General features: G+C 33.6%; 3 protein-coding genes across 5 annotated transcripts in view; all 3 read left to right on the top strand.

Moving 5' to 3' along the window:
* Nucleotides 1-4138: 4138 nt before the first annotated feature.
* LOC107010097 (putative receptor-like protein kinase At4g00960) lies at nucleotides 4139-7586 on the top strand. The gene is made up of 8 exons (XM_027914584.1): nucleotides 4139-5064; nucleotides 5349-5480; nucleotides 5584-5667; nucleotides 5782-5846; nucleotides 5963-6173; nucleotides 6337-6574; nucleotides 6829-6979; nucleotides 7100-7586. Exons 1-8 carry the CDS (start codon nucleotides 4251-4253, stop codon nucleotides 7457-7459), a joined length of 2055 nt encoding a protein of 684 aa, XP_027770385.1. The 5' UTR covers nucleotides 4139-4250; the 3' UTR covers nucleotides 7460-7586.
* Nucleotides 7587-8397: 811 nt separating this feature from the next.
* On the top strand, nucleotides 8398-11659 carry LOC107011863 (putative receptor-like protein kinase At4g00960). 2 transcript variants are annotated; one of them, XM_027914583.1, is made up of 7 exons: nucleotides 8398-9268; nucleotides 9465-9596; nucleotides 9701-9828; nucleotides 9973-10183; nucleotides 10306-10543; nucleotides 10880-11030; nucleotides 11151-11659. In XM_027914583.1, the coding sequence occupies exons 1-7, from the start codon at nucleotides 8467-8469 to the stop codon at nucleotides 11508-11510; spliced, it is 2022 nt and encodes a 673-aa protein (XP_027770384.1). In that variant the 5' UTR covers nucleotides 8398-8466; the 3' UTR covers nucleotides 11511-11659. The 2 variants fall into 2 exon arrangements, with proteins under 2 accessions (XP_027770384.1, XP_015067018.1); XM_015211532.2 differs by having other exon boundaries at nucleotides 8399-9268; nucleotides 9692-9828.
* Nucleotides 11660-11957: 298 nt separating this feature from the next.
* Nucleotides 11958-16167, top strand: part of LOC107011866 — a 7990-nt gene continuing 3780 nt past the window's right edge. The window contains exons 1-2 of one of the 2 annotated variants that reach the window (XM_015211535.2): nucleotides 11961-12750; nucleotides 12956-13134. In XM_015211535.2, the coding sequence (XP_015067021.1) occupies nucleotides 12368-12750; nucleotides 12956-13118 (546 nt within the window). In that variant the 5' untranslated portion in view covers nucleotides 11961-12367 and the 3' untranslated portion in view covers nucleotides 13119-13134. Of the gene's footprint in view, nucleotides 12751-12955; nucleotides 13135-16167 lie in introns of those variants that run through there. The other variant, XR_003576719.1, reaches the window with a different exon arrangement.

The raw sequence follows: 16167 nt of genomic DNA, 5'->3' as shown, positions 1-16167 counted from the left end.
TGACTTATAAGTCCATTTATATAAGATAATTTATCGTCTATTAAATTTGATGATTTAATAAAAACCAAAAAATTTGCAACGTCCATAGGAAGTGAAAAGGCATAATAGTTTACTTCAAAAATAAAACTTAACCAAAAAATTAAAATAAAATTGAAACGTCCATAGGAAATGAAAAGGCATAATTGTTTACTTCAATATTTATTTATCATTTCATAAGAACTCCATTAAATTTGAGACCTTGTTCATCATATTCACTATGCAATATCTATAATTCATCGGAAAACAAATAGTATAATTTTCCGACGCATGATTTAAAAAGCCTTTCAAAACTGATCATTAGTACAACCATATTTTGACATTTTTTAATAGAAATTCATTAACTCAATATCCTCAACCATTTGAAATATTTTCCTAAGCACAAATTTAAAGTGACCATGATAATCTGGAATAAAAAATATTCTTAATTAATTCATTCGGAAAAATATGTAGAAATTTTACTTTAAAATAAAGGATAATTTTGTTGTTCAACTTTTAAAGGGTAGTTTGGATTAACAATTAAAGTTCATTGAGAAATGGAAAATGGTAAATGGATTACATTTAATCATGTATTAACGGTAGTTAAATCATAATTATTGCTTTAATTTAGAAGTTGATAAAAGACATTTTTGAATTAAAAATAATTTTAAAAGTTGGTAAAAGGCAGTTTTGAATTAAAAATATTAATGAAAGGCATTTTCCTAATTCAATTTTGAATCTAAAACTTTTCCACCTTTAATATAATATATGATGATATGATTATTACACTAGTAAAATAAGTTCAACTAGTATTGGAACTACCTGTATTTGTTCTTGCGCCGAACCCATAAACAGATTTCTAAACTTGTTGGGTTTTTCCCCTTACGTACCTCAACTACGTCATTTTCCTATTGAATCATCCATAATTTGTTCCTTTTAAACATTGTTGGCTGATTTTGATCGACTTTTATATTGTAAATGTCTTCAATTGTGTTCATATCGTAATGATTTTGGTTGGAGGAATGAAGACAAAGTCTCATTTATTTTCTAATGTGTTCAAATGACCAAAAGTACAACACAAGTATTTTCAAATATTTTCACTATCAATGGACTAATAAGTACAAACAATATATGTATCCCCTGTAAATACTCCTCACAAAATCTGGTTCAATATCAACCAACAATGTGTAAAAAGAACAAATTATGAGTGATTTAATGAATCAATAGGAAAATAGCATAGTTTAAGATACATGAGGAAAAAAACCTAACAAGTTTATGAATTTGTTATATTTGGCCTTGAAGCATCTATATGCTGTCTAAAATCACCAAGAACAATAGTCTAACGGTATAAGTTTCCGCAATTAAGAATCTACACTTTTATCTCTCATATTATATACAATTGAAAAATTAATTGTGGCGTTGATACATGACATTTTTGTCTCTTCTATTTTATCTAGGTAATTTTTTACAAAAAATGAAATTGAAGATTAATTGTGGCATTGACATTATTTATAGATATAGAATTACTCTCTTTGTCCCTTGTTAGTTAATCATAATACCAAATATAGTTGTCTTATATTAGTTGATTACCTTATTAAATTAAAAAATTATTAATTAATTATTATTTTTATTACCATTGCAATTAATTCTTTTTTATAGTGTCTATATTTATTTCTAAAAGTTCTGAAGAATTTTTTTTTTTGTGAAATAAATTAGAAAAATCATGTATAAAATAAAAAGTGTTCAACTAATATCAAATAGAGATGGCATCCATTAAAAAAAAGATATAATTAAGTATCTTCGCAAAGACTCGTTCTTTTGATCTATTTTTCAAAACTTGTCAATTACTTCGGAAGTTTCAACTCATAGAAAACTCCTCCCACTCCCGTCTTTTTCAGTGTTTTTAACTTTTCATGTTTTGTGACCAAGTCAATTCTTGTACTCCTTAGGTCTGAGGGCATTTTCAATCCAAACACAATTTTATATTAAATTTTAATGCGTAAAATTTTATACAAAAAAGAAATTATCTCTCTTTATTATTATTATATTATTTTTTATATCATTTATTCTTTTTATTTCACAAAAAAAAAAATTTTGAAAAATATTGGTATGTTTGCATTTTTAAAATTTTTGTGAAGGTTAATTGGAATTATATCCAATCATAATTTATAATAGAATTAACATAAATTTAACTTTTTAAAAAAGTCATATATAGAAAAATTAATTTATAAAAAACTAACTTTTGTATCTAAATTAATATTATAAAAATATTACATAAAAATAATTAAATATATAAGAGATTTAATTAAAAGTTTTGTATGATGAAATAAAATTAAAATATTCAATAAAGTGAATTGGTGTGATGCATAGGGTTACTCAAATTTGGTGTAACACTATTCACACACCAAAATTGTATAAAATTTGGCGTTGGATTGAAAATGGTATAACTATAGATATTATTAAGAAGCAATAAATGATAAGAGTAATTTTACTATATTATTGTCATTGAATATACTCTCTCCGTCCTATATTGTTTGTCATGGTTTCTATTTTTAGAGTCAAACTATATAAACTTTGACTAGCATTTTAAGATGCATTTTTTCATCATATTAATATGCAGAAAATTGCAAGTTATAGTACTTTTCAGATAGTTTTAGAATATGTAATTTTTTTGTTTAAAATATCGAATTAATGTGATCTAATTTAACTTTGAAAATTAGTCAAATTGACTTTTGAAAAGCGCAAGACAAGCAATTCCGGACGGAGAGAGTAAGTTATTTAAATATTGAAAAATAAATAGAATTTAATAGGAAGATAAAATAGATCCAAAAATATAAATTATTCATCATTTTTATAAACTGAATACGTATTATTAAAAATTTCAAGATAGTATAATAGACAAGATAGTATAATGGATAAGCAAAAATAAATGAAGTAATAAAATTGAGCAGTGAATTTTGAGTCTTTTTGACTCTGTAGTCATTCTATTTATAAACTTGTGCTTGACGAGTTTAGTTTTGCGTAGACAATGGGGAACACAGCTATGAGTTGCTTGAAATGACTCATCCTTCTAATGTTCCAATTGAAATAACACCAATGCTTTCTGAGGTAAGTGTACTAGTTGATTTATATACATCAATAAAACACTTTATCAATTACTTTTTTTTTTCGTTTAATAATAATTGTTCATTATATTAGTATTTTAAGATATTCAGTAATATTTATCTATTTTATGAAATTAATAGATAATTTTATATTTATTTTCTAATTTATTCTTATCATTATAGTCATTTGTCTATTGACGTTATATTTTTTTATATTCAAACAGTAATATGGTAAAATTACTTTTTTATTTATAATTTCTTAATAAATGTGCAAGTTAATAATGAACAACTATTGTTAGACAAAGAAAGTACTATTCCCTTTGTCCCTATTTACTTTTCCATTTTAACAAATCAAGAAAGGACAACAATTTTTTCCTACTATGTCCTTATTTAATTTTAGAAAATTTTTAGTACTACTAAGTTGTAAAACATATTCTTTGGAACCAGAAAATACATTTATTATATTTGGGGAGTTGCATAATCTTTTAAGTTAAGATAAAATTATAACTAACTTATAATAATAATTGGTGTCTTAATATGTGTGTCACTTCTAAAGTGGACAACTAAATAGGAAGGTGTTATTTTTTATCACTGATAATAACTATTTTCGTATAGGTGTACACTACGAAATAGTTACGACCCACTAGATATTCAAAAAACACATATGTTGATTGAGTTTATGTACAAATTATACGAAACTATTTTCAATAGGCAAAAAGCCAAAAAATTTAAGGCATGATATATTTTGCAAATCATAATGAACATTTAAATTACAACTATAATCTAAGCACGTATATTTTCTCTTCAATTTCTGTGCAAAATATCGCACACTAATTATAACATTTTAAGTATTTATACAAACTTGCACGTGTTGGAAAAGTTGTTGATTAATAAGAGTTTGATGGGAGGACTTTTTGGTGGAAGAAACGGAGGAATAAACAACCTTCACAGAAACGCGTTTTTTTTTTTTTTTGAAAATTTTCAAGGTATAGAAAGCCACCTCTAATTTATATTTTCTCCATAATTCTCCACTCCATTCGTTTTCAGTAACGAATAAGTCCATACTCAACCTTTGAAATAAATAAAATTGAGCATGAAATTCTATTTATACACTTATCTCTGACATATTAGATGGTGAAGAGAGCTATGAGTATCTTGAAATGTCTGGTCTTTGTAATGTTCCAATTTAATTACATTTTTCATCTCAGCATAGCACAACCTGAATTCGACTTTCATGTATGTGCAGATTCTAATATTACTGAGTTTTCCCCAAATAGTGCATATGACACTAACCTAAACACAACCCTCTCCTCTGTTTCACGAAATATGGATAGTTTTGGATTCTATAATACTTCCATAGCCCTTAACTCTGACACGATTAGTGTCGTCGCGCAATGTAGAGGGGATGTACAATTACAGGTATGCCGTGATTGTATAAGTAATGCGACTCGTAAGATTTTAGAGATCTGTCCTTACAAGAAATCGGCATTTGGTTATTATGAAAGTTGTCAGTTACGATATTCAAATGAGTCCATCATAGGCACCGTGTCAATAAACCCGCAAAACATTGCGTTTAACAGGGCAAATGCATCGAATCCCGATGATTTTATGGAAGATGTAACAAGCTTGTTAGAAAGTTTACGAAGTGAAGCTTCACGGGGTGGTAAGCGCAAGTATGCTGCTAATAGTACTGAGGGTCCCCTTGTTTTTCAGACTATATATGCACTTGTACAGTGCACTGCGGATTTATCACCTGCAAGTTGCATCAAATGCTTAAGCGCTGGCTATGGAACTTTAACTAACTATGAATATTATGGTAAGATTGGTCTCAGATTTAGAATGCCCAGCTGCAAATTTCAGTATGAAACTACACCCCATTTCGACCAGCTACCGCCATCCTTATCACCACCCCCACTTCCATCACCACTGCCACACCCACCATCAGGTATGTGAAATTGTTGGCCAATTCAACTCTTAAATTGCTAAGTCATGCTTTTACAGGAAAAAGGATATTTTTAAATCATATTGTAACATTTATGTGATAAGAAGACTTCTAAAATTGGGGATATTAAAATATGTAATATAATCTTGTTACTATTAAGAATAGAAGCTTAACCAAATTGTTTCCAAATTTATGAAGTGATCATTATTTTAGAAAAAGGAAATAGGGTCAAATAAAGTAAAACAAAGTATAGCCTAACCAATACTAAACTTGAAGAGTTCCTGCAGGAAAGGATGATAAAACAACTCAAACCATCATCATTGTCGTTGCGTCAACTGTTACAGTTGCTATTCTTGTTCTTTGTATTTCTCTCATCATGATGAGGAGGCGAAGGAGGAAGCTAGTGAAAAATATTCAGAGTAAGGCATAGGTTATTAACAGGCAATAATTAAGGAATGTTGAACTGTTAAGACCGTATTTCACTGAAATTTTGTTGTATGTTTTACTACTACTTTGATGAAGGTATACATGGGGATGATATTAGCTCTGCAGAATCCTTTCAATGTGACTTTTCAACAATTAGAGAAGTGTTAAAGAAAGACAAAAGTCCCACATCGGTGATTAATGAGATGGGTGGACTCTTTATAAGGCATGGGCAATCCTCCTCCCTTTGAGCTAGCTTTTGGGGTGTGAGTTAGGCCTAAGACCTAATTTCACAAGAAGCAACAGATAACTTCTCAAGCGATAATAAATTGGGACAGGGCGGATTTGGTTCTGTGTACAAGGTGATTGCTGATTTTGCCTACTTGATGCATAAAAGGACAATGTGACTAACTGACATCATATAGCTGACTCTTTGTTCAACTCATAACTTTTCAATTTGCGCTCTCGTCTGCTTCAGGGTAAGCTTCCAAATAGTCAAGAAGTAGCAGTGAAAAGATTGTCAGCAGATTCTGGCCAAGGATATCTGGAATTCAAAAATGAGGTCATGTTGGTTGCTAGACTTCAACACAGGAATTTGGTTAGGTTACTAGGGTTTTGCTTCGATGGAACAGAGAGACTTCTTATCTATGAATTTGTTCCCAATGCAAGCCTTGACCACTTTTTATTTGGTATGTATAACGTATTGCTTAATGTTTTGTCGGTATAATATGACATGTTGACTGTCGTCTAGCTATCTGCCTTATTATTCCACTTGTTACAGGCAGTAACCTATAGTCATACTGACTTGATGTGAAGCTCAATTCATAATTATATTTTTCAACTTGTTCCCAGATCCAGTTAAACGTACGCAATTAGATTGGGAAAGGCGATCCAAAATCATAGGCGGCGTTGCTAAGGGAATACTTTATCTACATGAGGATTCTAGACTTCGTATCATTCATCGTGATCTCAAAGCAAGTAATGTTCTACTAGATGCAGAAATGAATCCTAAAATTGCAGATTTTGGCATGGCAAGGCTATTTGAATTAGATGAAACTCAAGGCAGCACAAACAGAATTGTTGGGACCTAGTAAGTTTTACATCTCTCAGCATTATATAGACTGTTACTACTTTTTCATATCACCGGGAAGGAATTTTAACCATTTAATCAGATTTAAAAGCTGCCTCAAGACAAGCAAATCATTCCTTGAAATAATGCTTCAATATTGTTGGACTAGGACCTAGCAAGTCCGGTTTATAGGAATGCAAACTATGTGTAACAAAAAACTTTAACAATTGAATCATTTCTAAGTTGTGGAATGTTATGTAATTCTTGTTTTGCAGTGGATATATGGCTCCAGAGTATGCAATGCAGGGGAAAATGTCAGTCAAATCAGATGTTTTTAGCTTTGGAGTATTAGTCCTGGAAATTTTAGGTGGCCAAAGAAACACTTGTTTCAGAAATGGAGAATATGTGGGAAACCTCCTAAGCTACGTAAGTAGTAATCAAGCCGATTAATCAGCTTTACGTTTCAATTTCAAATTTGTCAGGATCAGGTGCTTGTCAATTATTTTACACTGTTAGTGTTAAAATTCTTAAATTTAACCGTCACAGGCTTGGAGGAATTGGCGCGAAGGAACAACATCAAATTTAGTAGATCCCATGTTGAGGGGAAGCTCGGGACTGGTTTCTGACATAACGAGATGCATCCACATAGCCTTATTGTGCGTTCAGGAAAATGTTGCTGATAGACCAACTATGGCTGCAGTAGTTCTCATGCTCAGCAGTCTCTCTCTGGCTCTTTCAGTGCCTTCAAAGCCCGGATATTATATGCAAATTGATGTTAGCCCAAATATTTCACCTATTCAAGGATACAAATCAAGATTAATATCAGAATCTAATCTACCAGACAAAAGTAAATCAATTTGCTTATCAAAAAATGAGATGTCAATAAGTGAGTTAGATCCAAGATGATAGGAGTTGGACACTTTTTCCCTTTTGTGAATGTAGTTTAGTAGTATCTATTATATGTTATTTCTTCAAACTTTCATTTGTTTGAGAATGATAGATTATTTATGATTAAGGATTTAATTTGGGGATATTCACGGAGATGTATACAACTAGCAACTCCTAATAACAAAAGAACATGGTAACATGGTACTATTTCACCATTTTAAAAATAATTTCGTCATATTAGTTGATTACCTTACTAAATTAAGAAAATATTAATTTAGTTTTTCCCATAATACCCTTGCAATTAATTATTTTTGAAAGTGCTCAGACTTGTTGTAAAGTTTCAAAGAAGTTCTTAAGGGATAAATCAGTAAACCTATCCTCTTATTCAGTTAACCTGGGACTGAGGGAGTATTAACATTAAGAAAGTGGACATTGTTTGCGCTGCTTGGCAGCTTCCATTGTTAATTCCTTTGTCAATTTAATTTAAATCCCTTTTAAGAAGTTAATATGTTTTCTCTGAGATATGTACATGTCAAAATAGAAGAAAAATCATGGGGTGAAGTTTAAAATACAAGGAAACAGAAATAGATACAAATAAATTGAATTTTGTTTTCTGGAATCATATAATTCAAAGAAGAACAAGTAACAGCCATAATTTCCTGTTCTTGCTGGCTTCTTCGCATCCACTCCTGTCCATAAGTTAGAGTTGTAAATTCCAAAATTAAAAAAAAAAAAAAAGACCAAGTCAAAAGTTGATGTCATCTTAGGTGACACGAAATTTTATTTGGAGTACATGGAAATTCAAACCTAAAGAAATTCAAAGTAGCTATCGCTCTATTTACTCCCATCATTTTCAATGCTTAATTTTCTGCCTTTTATATTTTGAATTTTCCACTTGACATCATAGACGACTGAGTCAATCTTACAAAAAATAAAGAGATTGTGAACACTTGAAAAATTGGAGTGATAACTTGTATTTATAGAGTCTCAAACACGCTAATTGAGATTATACTGGGCAAACAGATATGGGTTTCTTGAAATCGCTGATCGTTCTAATTTTCCAATTCTACGTCACCATAGCACAACCTAATTTCACTTTTCAATCGCCCTGTGAAGGTAATGTGACAGAGTACCCTCCAAATGGTACATACCACACTAACCTTAACACACTTCTCTCCTCTCTTTCACGTAACATAGACAGTGATGGCTTCTATAATGCTACCGTAGGCCAAGATCAGAACAGGGTTAGTGCCATCGCGCAATGTAGGGCAGATGTTGAACTACAAACATGCCGCAGCTGTATAAATAATGCTACTCGCTTGATTTTAGAGAAATGTCCTTCCAAGAAATCAGCCTTTGGCATTTATGATATGTGTCTCATAAGATATTCAAATGAGTCCTTCATAGGCACCATGTCAACCGACCCCCGATATACTTATTATTACAACAGGGATTTCTCGGACCCCAAATTATTTTTCAACCAGTATCTGACACCTGTATTGACAAGCTTACGAACTGGAGCTTCAGCGGGTGGAAAGCACAAGTTTGCTGCTAATGTTTTCGATGCCCCTGATTTTCAGAAAATACATGCACTTGTACAGTGCACATCCGATTTATCAGCTCAAGGCTGCTACGATTGTTTAAGTGCTGTCTATTCAAGTTTACCTGACTGTGAATGTTATGCAAAGAGAGGAAACTATCATTTGATGCCCAGCTGCATTGTTCGGTATGAACCTTACTCATTCTTCAATGAATCATTATTGACTGAAGCTCCGCCACCCTTATTGTCACCGCCGGAGCCAGCCTTATTGCCACCACCACCAGCAGGTATTTGAAAGCTTTGTGGAATTATCTTGTTAGTCACTTCATATTCGTATTCGGCTTCAGGCCGGGGACATGTTCAAGTTCAACATCTTTAGGTCCAGATTATAGAGTAATTAGCATGAGTAACTGAATAGTGGACTATAAACTTTAGTTCTATACTCTGTTGTGCTTGTTATACTAATTTGAAGCATTTTTGTAGGAAAGGATGACAAAACCGCACAAACTGTCATCATTATTCTTGTACCCATTGTCACAATTGTTATTCTTATTGGTTGTATTTCTGTTATCTTGATGAGGAGGCGAAAGAGGAAGTTGGTGACCAGAAGAGAGAGTAAGTGTGGTTTATTAACCTGCAATGATCAAGGAAAATTGAATTTTACTTAGAAGACCATTTTTCACTAATTTGTTCTTTGCTATTGCATCTAGTTGTTGAAGGTCTATCTATGGAAGATGATAGTGTTGCAGAATCTTTGCAATATGATTTTTCAGCAATTAGTGCAGCAACGGATAACTTCTTAGATGCTAATAAGTTGGGGCAAGGTGGATTTGGTCCTGTGTACAAGGTGAGAGTTATTTAGGTTGTAACGACTCTTTAAACTGTCAGTGTATACAAATGAGGACCGTGTTGCATAACAACCTAGTTGAAGGAACAATACTACTTAGTTATAATTCATAACCTTTCAACTTGTTCTCATATTATGTTTCAGGGTAAGCTTCCAAATGGACAAGAAGTAGCAGTGAAAAGATTGTCAATAGATTCAAGCCAAGGAGATCTAGAATTCAAAAACGAGGTCTTATTGGTGGCCAGGCTTGAACACAGGAATTTGGTTAGGTTACTCGGATTTTGCTTTGATGGAACAGAGAGACTTCTCGTCTATGAATTTGTTCCCAATGCAAGCCTTGACCACTTTTTATTTGGTAGGTATTGTTGTACATTTATTTTACTTGATAGTGTAATTCTTCTATATATACTGTCCAAATATAGAAGTTAAATCTTTTATAAGTGCTCTACGTTTAACATTTGTCCAATGGGAACACAGATCCAGTTAAACGTAGGGAACTGGATTGGGAAAGGAGATCCAAAATCATTGGAGGCGTTGCTCGGGGGATCCTTTATCTTCATGAGGATTCTAGGCTTCGGATCATTCATCGTGATCTCAAAGCTAGTAATGTTCTACTAGATGCAGAAATGAATCCTAAAATCGCTGACTTTGGCATGGCAAGGTTATTTGCAATGGATGAATCTCAAGGAATCACAAACAATATTGCTGGGACGTAGTAAGTTTTATATCTCACATTAGATAGATTGTTCATAAATACCCAATTTGCAGCACAACATTTCACCACTGTACCTCCTAATTCTATTAGAAAATGTCTTATAACGGAATATGTAGTTCTGGCTTTTAACATCAAGTAGTTCCCTGTTGTGACAGGTTATTCAGTTATGCTGATCCCACTATTTGCACTACCAAACCCCAGAAATGAGTTTTTTTTAGCCTTTTTACCTTACGTCTGTTGAAGAAAAAACAAAATATATACGCCGAACAAAAAATTAAACAACTGAATCATATCTAAGTTGCCAAATGTTATGTAATTGCTGTTTTGGCTTTGCAGTGGATATATGGCTCCAGAGTATGCAATGCAGGGGAAAATGTCAGTCAAATCAGATGTTTTTAGCTTTGGAGTATTAGTCCTGGAAATTTTAGGTGGCCAAAGAAACACTTGTTTCAGAAATGGAGAATATGTGGGAAACCTCCTAAGCTACGTAAGTAGTAATCAAGCCGATTAATCAGCTTTACTTTTCAATTTCAAATTTGTCAGGGTCAGTTGCTTGTCAATTATTACACACTATTAGTGTTAAAATTCTTAAATTTAACTGTCACAGGCTTGGAGGAATTGGCGCGAAGGAACAACATCAAATTTAGTAGATCCCATGTTGAGGGGAAGCTCGGGACTGGTTTCTGACATAACGAGATGCATCCACATAGCCTTATTGTGCGTTCAGGAAAATGTTGCTGATAGACCAACTATGGCTGCAGTAGTTCTCATGCTCAGTAGTCTCTCTCTGGCTCTTTCAGTGCCTTCAAAGCCCGGATATTATATGCAAATTGATGTTAGCCCAAATATGTCACCTATTCAACAAAACAAATCAAGAGTAATATCAGAATCTAATCGACCAGACAAAAGTAAATCAATTTGCTTATCAAAAAATGAGATGTCCATAAGTGAGTTAGATCCAAGATGATAGGAGTTGGACAGTTTTTCCCTTTTGTGAATGTAGTTAAGTAGTATCTATTATATGTTATTTCTTCAAACTTTCATTTGTTTGAGTATTTTATTTTAATAGTTCAAAATACATATTTTTGTCATTTTAATGAAATTTGTTGATAATTATCGCCTTTCTCAAAGTATTAGAATTTTTATTGATTCTTATATTTAAATTATTTTGTCACAGTCAGACCTTCAAATATTTGTTTATTTTTATAAAATCATTATTTCTGTTAAATTGCATTTTTTTTATATGTAATTGATTATGTTTATTACATTTTTTCATATTCATTTTTTTTCTGTTACATTATTAATATTCATTTTGATATTATGCACAGTCTAAAAAATCATTAAATTCGAATACAATTTACACACACATATATTTTACTAATCGACAATTTTTGGTCACAACCTCAAGCCCATAACTTGGATTCATAGTTTTCAAGTCCCTATATATGAAATAATTGGTCCATTAGGTTTTTTGTGATATTAATTTTAGAATTTGGGGGTTCAATTTTCAAATTTTTTTCTATAGTTTATTATCTTTCTCCGGCAAACTTTTGCCGGAGCTCCAACCAGTCACCACCAAAATGATACCCCACTGGTTGACCCACCCCTCTTCTCTTTTTTTCTCGTTTCACTGCCTATTCTTTTCTCCAAGAACACAACCATACCACCAAACCCCCTTTGCGATTCTTTCTCTCTTCCGACCAAAACCCCGGCCAGAACCTTGGCTGGAACAACCCCAAATCGCCACCAAATTTCGAACCAGTGAATAACAACAACAATGACCATGAATTTCAGCATGGTTTTGCAACTCAACAACCAGCGGAAATGACCTTTCAGACCACCCAAAACCACCAAAAGCACATCACATCGCATCACCACAGACCGCCAGATCAATGGAAAAACCCCACCCTCGTTTCCTCTTTTGTTTGCTGCAACGAGTCACTCCGACAAGGGGCTCAAAGTTCCGATGAATCGAAGCTAAACAATGAACCAAACTCGGTGCCTCTCCTCTCCCCTCTCCCCTTTCACGATTCTCCTCCATTTTGCACGTATTTCATCAAAACTATGGTGGGCGACATCTCCTTCACCCTCTCCATCTTCCTCAACAACAACTACGCCGGAATTCAACCAAATCCACCTGAAATTCGCTGCCTCTCCCAGCAACAACTGAGCAACGAGCTCCATCTCCGATTTCTGCTGGAGAAAAGGTAAAATTGTTTTGTCTCTGTTAACCATGACTACCTTGCTTTTGTTCCATTTTTACCGTATATTGTTTCAAATGTTTCAACCATTTTCTTTTAATTTTTTGTTTGGTGTGATTTGTTATATATCATACTTAGTTGTGATTAATTTTTTCATGTCTAAATTATGTGTCTTCCGTCTTTGTTTATTAATAAGAACTCACTGATGCAGTGAGTTAACCACCATAATGGCTTCACTGAAACAATGGAGAAACAGCCATTGTAGAGAGGAAGAAGAAGAACAGAATTTCAATATATTTCATGCCAAAAATCCCTTGTTATTTCATCTACAACTCCTTCATTATATACGTATAACTTGGAAGATTCTAGACTAATTAAAGAAGGAGAAAACATGTGATTAACCAACTAACTAACTAACCATGTGACTACTAACTAACAATATGACAGCTAACTAATTACATGAACAGCAACTAACAAGAAATATTAACTAACTCTGCTATTTAGTGGATATAATTCTCAATACCCCTCCTCAAGTTGGAGGTAAGGACTTTACAGCCAACTTGCTCAGAATTGCAGCATGTTTAATGCCAGTGAGAGACTTAGTAAAAATGTCTGCCAATTGTTCATTTGTGGTTACATGTTGAATTGAAATGAGCCCTTCCTGCAACTTGTTGCGTACAAAATGGCAATCAACTTCAATATGTTTAGTTCTTTCATGGAACACAGGGTTATGTGCTATGTGTATGGCAGCTTGACTGTCGCAATATACAGCTATGGGAGAAGAGTGAGGTATTGTCAGCTCATTGATCAGCCTGTGTAGCCATACTAACTCACCTACCACCTTCCTGAGTGACCTGTACTCAGCCTCTGCAGATGATAGTGATATAGTTTCCTGCTTCTTTGATTTCCAGCTGATAGGACTATCTCCAAGTAATACCAAGAATCCACTTACTGATCTCCTAGAATCTGGACATGTAGCCCAATCTGAATCACAATATGCCTTCATAACACAGTTAGGATCCTTTGATAAGTAGATTCCCAGTGTAGGATCTTGTTTTATATACCTGAGTAAGTGGAAGGCTGCTTGTAAGTGAGGAATTCTGGGGTCTTGCATGAACTGGCTCAGTTGTTGAACACTGAAAGAAATATCCATTCTGGTATTAGTAAGGAAATTTAGTTTTCCCACAAGCTTCCTATAATAGGTAGGATCATGTAGTGGACTTCCTTCCTTGGCTTTGAGCTTAACATTTGGATCAAGGGGTGATGATAAAGCTGTGTATCTGAAACAATCATACTCCTTCAATAAATCTAGTGCAAATTTCCTTTGTGAGATAAGAACTCCTCCTGCAGTGTCAAGTATCTCCATACCTAAAAAATAATGAAGCCTACCAAGGTCTTTAATCTTGAATGTCTCATCAAGGTATAGCTTTAGTTGAGTGATCTCAGTGGAATCTGTGCCTGTCAAGACTATATCATCAACATAAACTGCCACAAACACTACCAGTGAATTGGACTTCTTGTAAAACAAGGAGTAATCATAGTGTGAATGTGTATATCCTCTAAGAGACAGTGCCTCAGTCAACTTGGCATACCACTGTCTGCTGGCTTGTTTAAGCCCATATAAAGACTTGTTAAGCTTGCAAACTAAGCCTGGCTCACCCACATCAAGACCTTGAGGTATTGTCATATACACCTCTTCATTTAAATCACCATGCAGAAATGCATTATTGACATCAAGTTGAAACATTTTCCAGCCTTTCTTCACAGCACATGCTATCAATGTTCTCACAGTAGTCATCTTGACAACAGGTGAATATGTTTCTGTGTAGTCTATTCCAGCCTTTTGTGTGTATCCCTTAACCACCAATCTAGCCTTGAATCTCTCAACACTGCCATCAGCTTTATGTTTCACTTTGTAAACCCATTTACAACCAATAGTTTGTTTGTTCATAGGCAGTTTAACCAAATCCCAAGTTCTGTTTGCATGTAAAGCATCAAATTCTTGTTCCATTGCCTTTTGCCATGCAGGACTTAATGCTGCTTCTTCATAGGAATATGGTTCACTATCACAACAAATGTTTTTAACCAAGACTTGATTTTTAGAAACAGTGACATCAGAACTGGTGTGTTTACTGAGCAATGCATTAGATATCAGGCTACTTTGGTTGGCATTAGGAATGGTATTGGAAACAGAGTTGTTCTTTAGGTTGGGAAGTGATAAGACATAGTCCTTTAAATGACAAGGTATCTTAGTTTCTCTATTGGATTTTCTCTGTGGTATATGTGGGATTGGTGTAGTTTGTGTTGGTGGTGAATGTACAGGCTGAGGATTAGGAGACAGAGTTGGATGATCATCAATTACATCTAAATGATTATTTAACAATGCATCACAAGGTTCAGAGAAATCAGTAGAATGAGTTTTTGCAATAGAAGGAAAATTACTATTTTCTGAAGATAAAGAAAAAGGAAATATGCCTTCATGAAAAATTACATCTCTAGAGATTTGTATTTTCTTTGTGACAAGACTCATTACCTTGTACCCTTTGATTCCAGATGGATATCCTATAAAGATATGGGGGGTGGTTCTTGGCTCTAGTTTGTCTCTGTGAACTCTAGGCAATGTGGGATAACATAGACATCCAAAGGATCTTAATTGACTATATTTTGGTTTCTCTTTATATAACATCTCATAAGGACATTTATTTTGAAGGAAAATGGATGGAAGTCTGTTAATGAGGTATGTAGATGTGAGAATGCAGTCACCCCAGTACTTAGTTGGTAACTTGGATTGGAAAAGAAGTGCTCTAGCAGTTTCAAGCAAGTATCTGTGTTTTCTTTCTACTATGCTATTCTGCTGTGGAGTGTAAGGACAGCTTCTCTGATGTGTAATGCCTTTAGCTTGGAAAAACTTAAGTGTTTCATTGTTGTTGAACTCTAACCCATTGTCTGATCTGATACACTTTACAGTTGTTTGGAACTGATTTTCTATCATATTGATAAAGGTTTGAAGAACCTGTATGGCATTACTTTTGGTGCTCAACAAATATGTCCAAGTAGCTCTACTATAGTCATCTACAAGGGTGATAAAATATTTACAATTGTCATATGTAGGAACATGGTAAGGACCCCACAAATCAATGTGAAGAAGGTCAAATATACTCTTAGAATGAGTTGTACTGTGGGTGAATGGTAGTCTGGTTTGCCTTGCCATAGGACATATGGTGCAAGTGAAGGGCTGTCTACTAGAAAACTTAACTGGAATAGTAGGTATGGTTTTCATTTTTACAAAGGGTACATGGCCAAGTCTGTTATGCCACAGCAAATCCACATCATTCTTAAGAGATGCACCATTATTCAACACACTTGTATTTTCAGTAGATGAGCAAACAGACATCACAGGAAGTTTTCTAGATTCTTCCACAA

This window comes from Solanum pennellii, chromosome 2 (assembly GCF_001406875.1).
Source record: "Solanum pennellii chromosome 2, SPENNV200".
Taxonomy (NCBI): Eukaryota; Viridiplantae; Streptophyta; class Magnoliopsida; order Solanales; family Solanaceae; genus Solanum; species Solanum pennellii.
The sequence above is the reverse complement of the archived record's forward strand: the minus strand, read 5'-3'. Positions and strand labels throughout refer to the sequence as shown.